The sequence below is a fragment of the Pecten maximus genome, chromosome 4 (genome assembly GCF_902652985.1).
Source record: "Pecten maximus chromosome 4, xPecMax1.1, whole genome shotgun sequence".
NCBI lineage: Eukaryota > Metazoa > Mollusca > Bivalvia > Pectinida > Pectinidae > Pecten > Pecten maximus.
The window spans coordinates 1,765,794-1,782,830 of record NC_047018.1 but is presented as its reverse complement, the minus strand read 5'-3'; the positions used below and the strand labels follow the sequence as shown (position 1 = coordinate 1,782,830).

The 17,037-nt window shown below is 37.4% G+C and overlaps 1 protein-coding gene across 1 annotated transcript in view; it reads left to right on the top strand.

The window, feature by feature from the left end:
* LOC117324946 (QRFP-like peptide receptor) overlaps positions 1 to 17,037 on the top strand; it is a 93,378-nt gene that overhangs the window by 62,522 nt on the left and 13,819 nt on the right. Inside the window, exons 4-5 of the mRNA XM_033880786.1 lie at positions 3,483 to 3,682; positions 8,616 to 8,709. Of these exons, the coding sequence (XP_033736677.1) occupies positions 3,483 to 3,682; positions 8,616 to 8,709 (294 nt within the window). The remainder of the gene's footprint in view (positions 1 to 3,482; positions 3,683 to 8,615; positions 8,710 to 17,037) is intronic.

Below are 17,037 nucleotides of genomic sequence, written 5' to 3'. Positions count from 1 at the left end.
AAATCACAAAGAGATATGTGTAGCGTACATATACATATACGTATCTATAGAATACGCATATATAGAGAATACACGGTCAGTGTCTTAATATATAGGCTGTATTTTGGCGAGGGTAAAGAAAGACAAAAATGGTGAGCCTTGGCGAGCCACTTTTGTCTTTCCGTCCCGAGCCAAAAATACAGCTTATATTTTAAGACACTGACCATGTATTCTATTTATCCTGCAACAGTCATGAAAAATAATCATCAAAACTAATCATTTTAAAGTGAAACAGTGTCAAAAATGACAGAAATATGTTCGCCTTTTAAACGTTGTTTTACTTTGAAGTAGGCCAATCGAATTGACGCACGTGTTAAGATTCCAAAATACAGCTGTTTTCCGTCACTGCCTTATAAAATATATACGGTTGGTGTATTCCGACAATGCGGTGGCAGTTGCAGGATAAATATATATATATATGACTTCAACTTACAATAGGTATTATTAAGGCAAAAGCCGCACACAAATACAGATACAATGTATACATGTGGAAGCTTGAAAGTGTACAATGGGAATATGACCAGGTATTCCGGGAGGGTGAGCGTCTTCTGCTTCATCAGCGACACACGCCATATAGATGTAGGTCACGCCGACACACGCCATATAGATGTAGGTCACGACGATACACGCCATATATATATATAGGTCACGACGACACACGCCATATAGATATAGGTCACGACGACACACTCCATATAGATATAGGTCACGACGACACACACCATATATATATATAGGTCACGACGACACACGCCATATATATATATAGGTCACGACGACACACGCCATATAGATATAGGTCACGACGACACACGCCATATAGATGTAGGTCACGACGACACACGCCATATAGATGTAGGTCATGACGACACACGCCATATAGATGTAAGTCATGACGACACACGCCATATATATATATAGGTCACGACGACATACGCCATATAGATATAGGTCACGACGACACAGTCCATATATATATATAGGTCACGACGACACACGCCATATATATATATAGGTCACGACGACACACGCCATACAGATGTAGGTCACGACGACACACGCCATATAGATGTAGGTCATGACGACACACGCCATATATATATAGGTCACGACGATACACGCCATACAGATGTAGGTCACGACGACACACGCCATACTTATCTTGGTCAAGACGAAATACGCCATACAGATGTAGGTCACGACGATACACGCCATACAGATCTAGGTAACGACAAAACATATCACACAGATCTAGGTCACGACGTTACACGCCATACAGATATATAGGTCACGACGACACACGCCATATAGATGTAGGTCATGACGACACACACCATATATATATAGGTCACGACGATACACGCCATACAGATGTAGGTCACGACGACACACGCGTCATATAGATGTAGGTCATGACGACACACGCCATATATATATAGGTCACGACGATACACGCCATACAGATGTAGGTCACGACGACACACGCAATACTTATCTAGGTCAAGACGAAATACGCCATACAGATGTAGGTCACGACGATACACGCCATACAGATCTAGGTAACGACAAAACATATCACACAGATCTAGGTCACGACGTTACACGCCATACAGATATAGGTCACGACGACACATGCCATATAGGTCTAGGTCACAACGACACATTCCATACAAATCTAGGTAACGACAGGTTAAATCTGGTTACGTTATATTCTCATGATGTCAACTAAGGTGGTGGCAACGGAACAACGTGGCACATCATCAAGTCAGAAGTCTTCTTGCACAAGTACATAGAACATTTCCTAAGGATATCCTGATTTTGTATGTTGTATTTTGTATGTTGTATTTTATTTTGTATGTTGTATTTTGTATGCTGTATTTTGTTTGGTGAATGATTTATTTTGTATGTTGTATGTTGTATGATGTATTTTGTATGATGTATTTTGTATGTTGTATTTTGTATGTTGTATTTTGTTTGTTGTATTTTGTATGTTGTATTTTGTTTGTTGTATTTTGTATGTTGTATTTTGTTTGTTGTATTTTGTATGTTGTATTTTGTTTGGTGTATGATTTATTTTGTATGTTGTATGTTGTATGATGTATTTTGTATGTTGTATTTTGTATATTGTATTTTGTTTGCTGTATTTTGTTTGGTGTATGATTTATTTTGTATGTTGTATGTTGTATGTTGTATTTTGTTTGTTGTGTTTTGTATTTTGTATGATGTATGTTGTATTTTGTATATTGTATTTTGTATGATGTTTGCTGTATTTTGTATTTTGTTTGATGTATTTTGCATGATGTATTTTGTATTTTGTATTTTGTATGTTGTATGTTGTATTTTGTATGTTGTATTTTGTATGATGTATGTTGTATGATGTATGTTGTATGTTGTATTTGGTTGTTGTATTTTGTATTTTGTTTTCTGTATGTTGTTTTTTGTATGTTGTATTTTGTATGTTGTATTTTGTTTGTTGTATTTTGTATTTTGTATTTTGTATGTTGTATTTTGTTTGTTGTATTTTGTATTTTGTATGATGTATGTTGTTTTTTGTATTTTGTATATTGTATTTTGTATTTTGTATTTTGTATTTTGTTTTTTGTATTTTGTATTTTGTATCTTGTATGTAGTATTTTGTATGTTGTGTTTTGTATTTTGTATGATGTATGTTGTATTTTGTATTTTGTTTGATGTAGGTTGTATTTTGTTTGATGTATGTTGTACTTTGTATGCTGTTTTTTTGTATGTTGTATTTTGTATGTTGTATTTTGTATGTTGTATTTGGTTGTTGTGTTTTGTATTTTGTATGATGTATGCTGTTTTTTTGTATGTTGTATTTTGTTTTGTATGTTGTATTTTGTATGTTGTATGTTGTATGTTGTATTTTGTATTTTGTATGTTGTATGATGTATGATGTATGTTGTATGTTGTATTTTGTATATTGTATTTTGTATGTTGTATATTGTATTTTGTATGTTGTATATTGTATTTTGTATGATGTATGTTGTATTTTGTATATTGTATTTTGTATATTGTATATTGTATTTTGTATATTGTATATTGTATTTTGTATATTGTATTTTGTATATTGTATGTTGTATTTTGTATCTTGTATGTTGTATTTGTATGTTGTATTTTGTATCTTGTATGTTGTATTTTGTATGTTGTATTTTGTATGTTGTATGTTGTATATTGTATTTTGTATATTTTATTTTGTATATTGTATTTTGTATGTTGTGTTTTGTATGTTGTATTTTGTATGATGTATTTTGTATGTTGTATTTTGTTTGTTGTATGATGTATGTTGTATTTTGTATGTTGTATTTTGTTTGTTGTATGTTGTATTTTGTATCTTGTTTGTTGTATATTGTATTTTGTTTCAGCTTAGGTTTGGTTCTACCTTGAGTAAGGTGTTTTACAGTGCTTGTGGTTCTATGTTACAGGAACACCTGGAGGTTCATGGAATACACAGAAAAGCTACTTGGTGTAAGAAAAACTTCCAGTCCGTAGGGATTTCTATTCTCTACGAAGTCTTCATGCTGATGGTCATACTTATCATCCCCGTCATCGTCATGTCCTTCGCGTACCTCAACATATGTAAGGAACTATGGAATATCGCCTCGCAACAACACTGTCCCTGCCCGTAAGTATGTTACAACACTGTCCCTGTCTGTCAGTATATAACAACACTGTCCCTGTCCGTAAGTATATAACAACACTGTCCCTGTCTGTCAGTATATAACAACACTGTCCCTGTCTGTCAGTATATAACAACACTGTCCCTGTCTGTCAGTATATAACAACACTGTCACTGTCTGTCAGTATATAACAACACTGTCCCTGTCTGTCAGTATATAACAACACTGTCACTGTCTGTCAGTATATAACAACACTGTCCCTGTCTGTCAATATATAACAACACTGTCCCTGTCTGTCAGTATATAACAACACTGTCACTGTCTGTCAGTATATAACAACACTGTCCCTGTCTGTCAATATATAACAACACTGTCCCTGTCTGTCAGTATATAACAACACTGTCCCTGTCTGTCAGTATATAACAACACTGTCCCTGTCTGTCAGTATATAACAACACTGTCTGTCAGTATATAACAACACTGTCCCTGTCTGTCAGTATATAACAACACTGTCAGTGTCTGTCAGTATATAACAACACTGTCCCTGTCTGTCAGTATATAACAACACTGTCACTGTCTGTCAGTATATAACAACACTGTCTGTCAGTATATAACAACACTGTCCCTGTCTGTCAGTATATAACAACACTGTCAGTGTCTGTCAGTATATAACAACACTGTCCCTGTCTGTCAGTATATAACAACACTGTCACTGTCTGTCAGTATATAACAACACTGTCTGTCAGTATGTAACAACACTGTCCCTGTCTGTCAGTATATAACAACACTGTCCCTGTCTGTCAATATATAACAACACTGTCCCTGTCTGTCAGTATATAACAACACTGTCTGTCAGTATATAACAACACTGTCACTGTCTGTCAGTATATACCAACACTGTCTGTCAGTATATAACAACACTGTCCCTGTCTGTCAGTATATAACAACCCTGTCTGTCAGTATATAACAACACTGTCCCTGTCTGTCAGTATATAACAACACTGTCACTGTCTGTCAGTATATAACAACACTGTCACTGTCTGTCAGTATATAACAACACTGTCACTGTCTGTCAGTATATAACAACACTGTCTGTCAGTATATAACAACACTGTCCCTGTCTGTCAGTATATAACAACACTGTCTGTCAGTATATAACAACACTGTCCCTGTCTGTCAGTATATAACAACACTGTCACTGTCTGTCAGTATATAACAACACTGTCCCTGTCCGTCAGTATATAACAACACTGTCACTGTCTGTCAGTATATAACAACACTGTCTGTCAGTATATAACAACACTGTCACTGTCTGTCAGTATATAACAACACTGTCCCTGTCTGTCAGTATATAACAACACTGTCACTGTCTGTCAGTATATAACAACACTGTCCCTGTCTGTCAGTATATAACAACACTGTCCCTGTCTGTCAGTATATAACAACACTGTCACTGTCTGTCAGTATATAACAACACTGTCTGTCAGTATATAACAACACTGTCACTGTCTGTCAGTATATAACAACACTGTCCCTGTCTGTCAGTATATAACAACACTGTCCCTGTCTGTCAGTATATAACAACACTGTCACTGTCTGTAAGTATATAACAACACTGTCCCTGTCTGTCAGTATATAACAACACTGTCCCTGTCTGTCAGTATATAACAACACTGTCCCTGTCTGTCAGTATATAACAACACTGTCTGTCAGTATATAACAACACTGTCCCTGTCTGTCAGTATATAACAACACTGTCCCTGTCTGTCAGTATATAACAACACTGTCCCTGTCTGTCAGTATATAACAACACTGTCCCTGTCTGTCAGTATATAACAACACTGCCACTGTCTGTAAGTATATAACAACACTGTCCTGTCTGTCAGTATATAACAACACTGTCACTGTCTGTCAGTATATAACAACACTGTCCCTGTCTGTCAGTATATAACAACACTGTCCCTGTCTGTCAGTATATAACAACACTGTCCCTGTCTGTCAGTATATAACAACACTGTCCCTGTCTGTCAGTATATAACAACACTGTCACTGTCTGTCAGTATATAACAACACTGTCCCTGTCTGTCAGTATATAACAACACTGTCCCTGTCTGTCAGTATATAACAACACTGTCCCTGTCTGTCAGTATATAACAACACTGTCCCTGTCTGTCAGTATATAACAACACTGTCCCTGTCTGTCAGTATATAACAACACTGTCCCTGTCTGTCAGTATATAACAACACTGTCACTGTCTGTCAGTATATAACAACACTGTCCCTGTCTGTCAGTATATAACAACACTGTCCCTGTCTGTCAGTATATAACAACACTGTCCCTGTCTTTCAGTATATAACAACACTGTCTGTCAGTATATAACAACACTGTCCCTGTCTGTCAGTATATAACAACACTGTCTGTCAGTATATAACAACACTGTCACTGTCTGTCAGTATATAACAACACTGTCACTGTCTGTCAGTATATAACAACACTGTCCCTGTCTGTCAGTATATAACAACACTGTCCCTATAGCTGTATCCATGAGATAGAGTGTCGTGTCCCTGACAGAAAGAATCGTATCCCTGACAGAGAGTGTCGTGTCCCTGACAGAGAATGTCGTGTCCCTGACAGAGAGTATCGTATCACTGACAGAGAGTATCGTATCACTGATCACAGAGAGTATCGTATCCCTGACAGAGAGTGTCGTGTACCTGACAGAGAGTATTGTATCCCTGACAGAGAGTGTCGTATCCCTGACAGAGAGTGTCGTGTCCCTGACAGAGAGTGTCGTGTCCCTGACAGAGAGTGTCGTGTCCCTGACAGAGAATATAGTATCCCTGACAGAGAGTGTCGTATCCCTGACAGAGAGTGCAATGTCCCTGACAGAGAGTGTCGTGTCCCTGACAGAGAGTGTCGTATCCCTGACAGAGAGTGTCGTGTCCCTGACAGAGAGTGTCGTATCCCTGACAGAGAGTGTCGTATTACTGACAGAGAATGTCGTGTCCCTGACAGAGAGTGTCGTATTACTGACAGAGAATGTCGTGTCCCTGACAGAGAGTGTCGTATCCCTGACAGAGAGTGTCGTGTCTCTGACAGAGAGTGTCGTGTCCCTGACAGAGAGTGTCGTATTACTGACAGAGAGTGTCGTGTCCCTGACAGAGAGTGTCGTATTACTGACAGAGAGTGTCGTGTCCCTGACAGAGAGTGTCGTATTACTGACAGAGAGTGTCGTGTCCCTGACAGAGAGTGTCGTGTCCCTGACAGAGAGTGTCGTATTACTGACAGAGAGTGTCGTATCACTGACAGAGAGTGTCGTGTCCCTGACAGAGAGTGTCGTGTCTCTGACAGAGAGTGTCGTGTCCCTGACAGAGAGTGTCGTATTACTGACAGAGAGTGTCGTGTCCCTGACAGAGAGTGTCGTGTCCCTGACAGAGAGTGTCGTATTACTGACAGAGAGTGTCGTATCACTGACAGAGAGTGTCGTGTCCCTGACAGAGAGTGTCGTGTCTCTGACAGAGAGTGTCGTGTCCCTGACAGAGAGTATCATATCCCTGACAGAGAGTGTCGTGTCCCTGACAGAGAGTGTCGTGTCCCTGACAGAGAGTGTCGTGTCCCTGACAGAGAGTGTCGTGTCCCTGACAGAGAGTGTCGTGTCCCTGACAGAGAGTGTCGTATCCCTGACAAAGAGTGTCGTATCTCTGACAGAGAGTGTCGTGTCCCTGACAGAGAGTGTGGTATCCCTAACAGAGAGTGTCGTATCCCTGACAGAGAGTGTCGTGTCCCTGACAGAGAGTGTCGTGTCCCTGACAGAGAGTGTCGTGTCCCTGACAGAGAGTGTCGTGTCCCTGACAGAGAGTGTCGTATCCCTGACAGAGAGTGTCGTATCCCTGACAGAGAGTGCCATGTCCCTGACAGAGAGTATTGTATCCCTGACAGAGAGTATCGTATCCCTGACAGAGAGTGCCATGTCCCTGACAGAGAGTGTCGTGTCCCTGACAGAGAGTGTCGTGTCCCTGACAGAGAGTGTCGTATCCCTGACAGAGAGTGCAATGTCCCTGACAGAGAGTGTCGTGTCCCTGACAGAGAGTGTCGTATCCCTGACAGAGAGTGTCGTGTCCCTGACAGAGAGTGTCGTATTACTGACAGAGAGTGTCGTGTCCCTGACAGAGAGTGCAATGTCCCTGACAGAGAGTGTCGTGTCCCTGACAGAGAGTGTCGTGTCCCTGACAGAGAGTGTCGTATCTCTGACAGAGAGTGTCGTGTCCCTGACAGAGAGTGTCGTGTCCCTGACAGAGAGTGTCGTATCCCTGACAGAGAGTGTCGTGTCCCTGACAGAGAGTGTCGTGTCCCTGACAGAGAGTGTCGTATCCCTGACAGAGAGTGCAATGTCCCTGACAGAGAGTGTCGTATCCCTGACAGAGAGTGTCGTGTCCCTGACAGAGAGTGTCGTGTCCCTGACAGAGAGTGTCGTATCTCTGACAGAGAGTGTCGTATCCCTGACAGAGAGTGTCGTATCCCTATGTTGCACACAGCTATATTACTAAATGCAGATAGAACCATTTCACTTGAATACAATTTGACTTTCAGTTGATTGCGTTAACAAGATTTTATGTAACAGTAACATAATCTATAAATCTTGATATTTCCATCAACAAGGGCTGTATTAAATTTTGCTCTTTATTAGATTGCAAATTGTTCTGAGTGATCATTTGAATACAAACCTTTTAACGAATCTCTTAAATCGTGACTATGGCTTTGTAATCGTACTCAGCGATGCCTAACCAGTCCAATGGCGGTGATTATCTGCGATAAGAGGTCATTTCCTTTTTATGTTCGAAGCATGGCTGCATGACTTTCTGATTTACACCGACAAACGTTGTTACCAAGGAACACGTTAAAACAACACACTGATTGATTACTTTGTTGTTCTTCAGATCTAAAGGCGAACTAAGCAAAGCTAACTCCAATGACATGGTTACAATAACGACGCCAAGAAAGTCAAAAGACGACAACAAAAGCAAGAAACAGGTACAGCCTCTGTCTTTGATTATACTCAGAATACTTGTCAATCAAGTCGTCTATCATTTACATTTTCCTTTGTATTCCTGTACACTCTTCTGTTTAGGTTGTCACATTCCCACTGTTTCCTCACTATTACCCAGTCTATCTACTTAAGGATTGTACCTGACTTTGACTGCGTATATACGGTAGTATGACCGCAGTTGGCAAACTACATTTCCAACGGTTACTTAGAGCGTTAGCGCTCCATATAATATGTTCGTTTCCAACTGCGGGTATACTACCGTATACGCAGTCAAAATGAGTTGTATTCCTTATATTTACATCAAGCAAGCCGTTTGAAAACAGTACGAAAAACAAATCAGGGTGTGTTGTGATGTTGGTAATTACGGCAGCCGTAGTTGCGAAGGTAATATAGTTCCAGTGAATCTACGTAAAGACACCAGTGTTGTTAACAAAATTAAAAAAATTGTTGAATACCTTTTACGTTTTTAATTAATTGAAATATTCACAATCCAGAATTTCCGTCTCAGATTAACTATGGTTGTGAAGTACATTTACACTGCAGCCCCACTATATAACTTTACCAAGCTCACTTGGAAGTTATGAGTCCATAACTTCCAAGTCTTTAGTATGACGTCATTATTATAGTGACGTCATAATTGTCACGTCGGCGATAACGAAAGATGGCTGTTGAAAAGGCTGTTCCGTCTTGGACGATAATAATTTGTTCATTCATTATCAGAGTAAAATTCCTTGATATAGTCTTTCAAATTCGTTGTCAAATGTAAATATAAGCATTGAACTGCTTTCATTTGGAAGTTATGTGCTGATGAATGCCAACTGGACAAAGGCAAACTGAACATGAAGCGCTAGCGCGCTTCATTAAATTTGCCTTTGTCCAGTTGGCATTCATCAGCCCATAACTTCCAAATGAAAGCAGTTCAATGCTTAATTGACACAGATTTAGTAGTGACGTGGTCAAATGTCCTCAAGGAGCTGTACGCTTCAGCCATTTGCTGTTAGCTTACTCGTGGAGAAGTGAGATATACATCCATTTCCGCTATATTCAGTTAAGATTTTGACAAAATCCGCACTTGACTTGAGTTTTATTGCACAGGTCATCGGGTAAACACATTAAAATTGCGTAGATCAATCCTTTGAAAATGGCGCCGTCTAGTTGAGGTTCCGGTAGCGTCACAAAGAAACGACGTCATGATTATGTTACCGATTCCCGCGCTTTTAAATCCACTGAGCCCCTTTTCACTGCGTATACGCTAATTTATTCTCAGTCAGAGTTTACCCCGTCTGTCAGTTTATATCTGTACATGTCTATTTATAACCCTGTTATTACCCCGTCTGTCTGTCTATATATGTACATGTCTATATATCACCCTGTTATTACCCCGTCTGTCTGTCTATATATGTACATGTCTATATATCACCCTGTTATTACCCCGTCTGTCTGTCTATATATGTACATGTCTATATATAACCCTGTTATTACCCCGTCTGTCTATATATGTACATGTCTATATATCACCCTGTTATTACCCCGTCTGTCTGTCTATATATGTACATGTCTATATATCACCCTGTTATTACCCCGTCTGTCTATATATGTACATGTCTATATATCACCCTGTTATTACCCCGTCTGTCTGTCTATATATGTACATGTCTATATATCACCCTGTTATTACCCCGTCTGTCTATATATGTACATGTCTATATATCACCCTGTTATTACCCCGTCTGTCTGTCTATGTACATGTCTATATATCACCCTGTTATTACCCCGTCTGTCTGTCTATATATGTACATGTCTATATATCACCCTGTTATTACCCCGTCTGTCTATATATGTACATGTCTATATATCACCCTGTTATTACCCCGTCTGTCTATATATGTACATGTCTATATATCACCCTGTTATTACCCCGTCTGTCTGTCTATATATGTACATGTCTATATATCACCCTGTTATTACCCCGTCTGTCTGTCTATATATGTACATGTCTATATATCACCCTGTTATTACCCCGTCTGTCTGTCTATATATGTACATGTCTATATATCACCCTGTTATTACCCCGTCTGTCTATATATGTACATGTCTATATATCACCCTGTTATTACCCCGTCTGTCTATATATGTACATGTCTATATATCACCCTGTTATTACCCCGTCTGTCTATATATGTACATGTCTATATATCACCCTGTTATTACCCCGTCTGTCTGTCTATATGTACATGTCTATATATCACCCTGTTATTACCCCGTCTGTCTATATATGTACATGTCTATATATCACCCTGTTATTACCCCGTCTGTCTGTCTATATATGTACATGTCTATATATCACCCTGTTATTACCCCGTCTGTCTGTCTATATATGTACATGTCTATATATCACCCTGTTATTACCCCGTCTGTCTATATATGTACATGTCTATATATCACCCTGTTATTACCCCGTCTGTCTATATATGTACATGTCTATATATCACCCTGTTATTACCCCGTCTGTCTATATATGTACATGTCTATATATCACCCTGTTATTACCCCGTCTGTCTATATATGTACATGTCTATATATCACCCTGTTATTACCCCGTCTGTCTATATATGTACATGTCTATATATCACCCTGTTATTACCCCGTCTGTCTATATATGTACATGTCTATATATCACCCTGTTATTACCCCGTCTGTCTGTCTATATATGTACATGTCTATATATCACCCTGTTATTACCCCGTCTGTCTGTCTATATATGTACATGTCTATATATCACCCTGTTATTACCCCGTCTGTCTGTCTATATATGTACATGTCTATATATCACCCTGTTATTACCCCGTCTGTCTGTCTATATATGTACATGTCTATATATCACCCTGTTATTACCCCGTCTGTCTGTCTATATATGTACATGTCTATATATCACCCTGTTATTACCCCGTCTGTCTGTCTATATATGTACATGTCTATATATCACCCTGTTATTACCCCGTCTGTCTGTCTATATATGTACATGTCTATATATCACCCTGTTATTACCCCGTCTGTCTGTCTATATGTACATGTCTATATATCACCCTGTTATTACCCCGTCTGTCTGTCTATATATGTACATGTCTATATATCACCCTGTTATTACCCTCGTCTGTCTGTCTATATATGTACATGTCTATATATCACCCTGTTATTACCCCGTCTGTCTGTCTATATATGTACATGTCTATATATCACCCTGTTATTACCCCGTCTGTCTGTCTATATATGTACATGTCTATATATCACCCTGTTATTACCCCGTCTGTCTATATATGTACATGTCTATATATCACCCTGTTATTACCCCGTCTGTCTATATATGTACATGTCTATATATCACCCTGTTATTACCCCGTCTGTCTATATATGTACATGTCTATATATCACCCTGTTATTACCCCGTCTGTCTGTCTATATATGTACATGTCTATATATCACCCTGTTATTACCCCGTCTGTCTATATATGTACATGTCTATATATCACCCTGTTATTACCCCGTCTGTCTATATATGTACATGTCTATATATCACCCTGTTATTACCCCGTCTGTCTGTCTATATATGTACATGTCTATATATCACCCTGTTATTACCCCGTCTGTCTGTCTATATATGTACATGTCTATATATCACCCTGTTATTACCCCTGTCTGTCTGTCTATATGTACATGTCTATATATAACCCTGTTATTACCCCGTCTGTCTGTCTATATATGTACATGTCTATATATCACCCTGTTATTACCCCGTCTGTCTATATATGTACATGTCTATATATAACCCTGTTATTACCCCGTCTGTCTATATATGTACATGTCTATATATCACCCTGTTATTACCCCGTCTGTCTATATATGTACATGTCTATATATCACCCTGTTATTACCCCGTCTGTCTATATATGTACATGTCTATATATCACCCTGTTATTACCCCGTCTGTCTGTCTATATATGTACATGTCTATATATCACCCTGTTATTACCCTCGTCTGTCTATATATGTACATGTCTATATATCACCCTGTTATTACCCCGTCTGTCTATATATGTACATGTCTATATATAACCCTGTTATTATCCCCGTCTGTCTATATATGTACATGTCTATATATCACTCTGTATTACCCCGTCTGTCTGTCTATATATGTACATGTCTATATATCACCCTGTTATTATCCCCGTCTGTCTATATATGTACATGTCTATATATAACCCTGTTATTACCCCGTCTGTCTATATATGTACATGTCTATATATAACCCTGTTATTACCTCGTCTGTCTGTCTGTCTATATATGTACATGTCTATATATCACCCTGTTATTACCCCGTCTGTCTGTCTATTATGTACCTGTCTATATATCACCCTGTTATTACCCCGTCTGTCTGTCTATATATGTACATGTCTATATATCACCCTGTTATTGCCCCGTCTGTCTGTCTATATATGTACATGTCTATATATCACCCTGTTATTACCCCGTCTGTCTATATATGTACATGTCTATATATCACCCTGTTATTACCCCGTCTGTCTGTCTATATATGTACATGTCTATATATCACCCTGTTATTACCCCGTCTGTCTGTCTATGTATGTACCTGTCTATATATCACCCTGTTATTACCCCGTCTGTCTGTCTATATATGTACATGTCTATATATCACCCTGTTATTACCCCGTCTGTCTGTCTATATATGTACATGTCTATATATCACCCTGTTATTACCCCGTCTGTCTATATATGTACATGTCTATATATCACCCTGTTATTACCCCTGTCTGTCTATATATGTACATGTCTATATATCACCCTGTTATTACCCCGTCTGTCTGTCTATATATTTACATGTCTATATATCACCCTGTTATTACCCTGTCTGTCTATATATGTACATGTCTATATATCACCCTGTTATTACCCCGTCTGTCTGTCTATATATGTACATGTCTATATATCACCCTGTTATTACCCCGTCTGTCTGTCTATATATGTACATGTCTATATATCACCCTGTTATTACCCCTGTCTGTCTATATATGTACATGTCTATATATCACCCTGTTATTACCCCGTCTGTCTATATATGTACATGTCTATATATCACCCTGTTATTACCCCGTCTGTCTGTCTATATATGTACATGTCTATATATCACCCTGTTATTACCCCGTCTGTCTGTCTATATATGTACATGTCTATATATCACCCTGTCATTACCCCGTCTGTCTGTCTATATATGTACATGTCTATATATCACCCTGTTATTACCCCGTCTGTCTGTCTATGTACATGTCTATATATCACCCTGTTATTACCCCGTCTGTCTGTCTATATATGTACATGTCTATATATCACCCTGTTATTACCCGTCTGTCTGTCTATATATGTACATGTCTATATATCACCCTGTTATTACCCCGTCTGTCTGTCTATGTACATGTCTATATATCACCCTGTTATTACCCCGTCTGTCTATATATGTACATGTCTATATATCACCCTGTTATTACCCCGTCTGTCTGTCTATATATATACATGTCTATATATCACCCTGTTATTACCCCGTCTGTCTGTCTATGTATGTACATGTCTATATATCACCCTGTTATTTACCCCGTCTGTCTATATATGTACATGTCTATATATCACCCTGTTATTACCCCGTCTGTCTATATATGTACATGTCTATATATAACCCTGTTATTACCCCGTCTGTCTATATATGTACATGTCTATATATCACCCTGTTATTACCACGTCTGTCTGTCTATATATGTACATGTCTATATATCACCCTGTTATTACCCCGTCTGTCTATATATGTACATGTCTATATATCACCCTGTTATTACCACGTCTGTCTGTCTATATATGTACATGTCTATATATCACCCTGTTATTACCCCGTCTGTCTGTCTATGTATGTACATGTCTATATATCACCCTGTTATTACCCCGTCTGTCTATATATGTACATGTCTATATATCACCCTGTTATTACCCCGTCTGTCTATATATGTACATGTCTATATATCACCCTGTTATTACCCCGTCTGTCTATATATGTACATGTCTATATATCACCCTGTTATTACCCCGTCTGTCTATATATGTACATGTCTATATATCACCCTGTTATTACCCCGTCTGTCTATATATGTACATGTCTATATATCACCCTGTTATTACCCCGTCTGTCTATGTATGTACATGTCTATATATAACCCTGTTATTACCCCGTCTGTCTGTCTATATCAATGTCTATATATCACCCTGTTATTACCCCGTCTGTCTGTCTATATATGTACATGTCTATATATAACCCTGTTATTTCCTAGTCGTATAGTCTGGGAGTTAAACTGCTATGTAGAGGCCTTTTTGATTTCTAGTTTATATTAATTCTCATCTGCTTGCGTTCATTTGAATGTTCAGGCTCCACATTGCTGTTGGAAATTTACTTCCTTCTATGTACTTTTTTTCGCTGGGCGGCATTGATGTACTCAAATCCTTAACGCATTACTATGGTACTGGTGGTTAAATTATATATCTTAAAAGACTTCCGTTCCGAAACCCCATTTTGTGAATCGATTTCCTTTCGCTCTGTCTAATTTCAAATTCAATTTCCGCCCGGTGATAGTAATCTATATTGGTATCAATGTGCACTAAGAATCAAATGTGTTATATTTTGATAAATAGCAAAAGTCTCAGACATCTTATTGAGGAGTGTAAACTAGATAAAGTGTACACATTCAGTCTTAAAGCGTACATTTAGGATGATAATATAACGTAATTGTACTTGCTCAAATAGAATATACAGTATTTAAAATTGTGGTACTTACCATGATTTATTATAACATTGTGGTACTTACCATGATTGACATTTAACATTGTGGTACTTACCATGATTTATATTTAACATTGTGGTACTTATCTTGATTCATATTTAACATTGTGGTACTTACCATGATTTGTATTTAACATTGTGGTACTTATCTTGATTTATATTTAACATTGTGGTACTTACAATAATTTATATTTAACATTGTGGTACTTACCATGATTCATATTTAACATTGTGGTACTTACCATGATCTATATTTAACATTGTGGTACTTACCTTGATTTATATTTAACATTGTGGTACTTACCATGATTTGTATTTAACATTGTGGTACTTATCTTGATTCATATTTAACATTTATTGTGGTACTTACCATGATTTATATTTAACATTGTGGTGTTTACCATGATTGATATTTAACATTGTGGTATTTACCATGATTTATATTTAACATTGTGGTGTTTACCATGATTGACATTTAACATTGTGGTACTTACCATGATTTATATTTAACATTGTGGTACTTATCATGATTTATATTTAACATTGTGGTGTTTACCATGATTGATATTTAACATTGTGGTATTTACCATGATTTATATTTAACATTGTGGTACTTATCATGATTTATATTTAACATTGTGGTGTTTACCATGATTGATATTTAACATTGTGGTATTTACCATGATTTATATTTAACATTGTGGTACTTATCATGATTTATATTTAACATTGTGGTGTTTACCATGATTGACATTTAACATTGTGGTACTTACCATGATTTATATTTAACATTGTGGTACTGATCATGATTTATATTTAACATTGTGGTACTTATCTTGATTTATATTTAACATTGTGGTGTTTACCATGATTGATATTTAACATTGTGGTATTTACCATGATTTATATTTAACATAGTGGTACTTATCTTGATTTATATTTAACATTGTGGTGTTTACCATGATTTATATTTAACATTGTGGTACTTATCATGATTTATATTTAACATTGTGGTACTTATCTTGATTCATATTTAACATTGTGGTACTTACCATGATTTGTATTTAACATTGTGGTACTTATCTTGATTTATATTTAACATTGTGGTACTTACAATAATTTATATTTAACATTGTGGTACTTACCATGATTCATATTTAACATTGTGGTACTTACCATGATCTATATTTAACATTGTGGTACTTACCTTGATTTATATTTAACATTGTGGTACTTACCATGATTTGTATTTAACATTGTGGTACTTATCTTGATTCATATTTAACATTTATTGTGGTACTTACCATGATTTATATTTAACATTGTGGTACTTATCTTGATTCATATTGAACATTGTGGTACTTACCATGATTTATATTTAACATTGTGGTACTTATCTTGATTCATATTTAACATT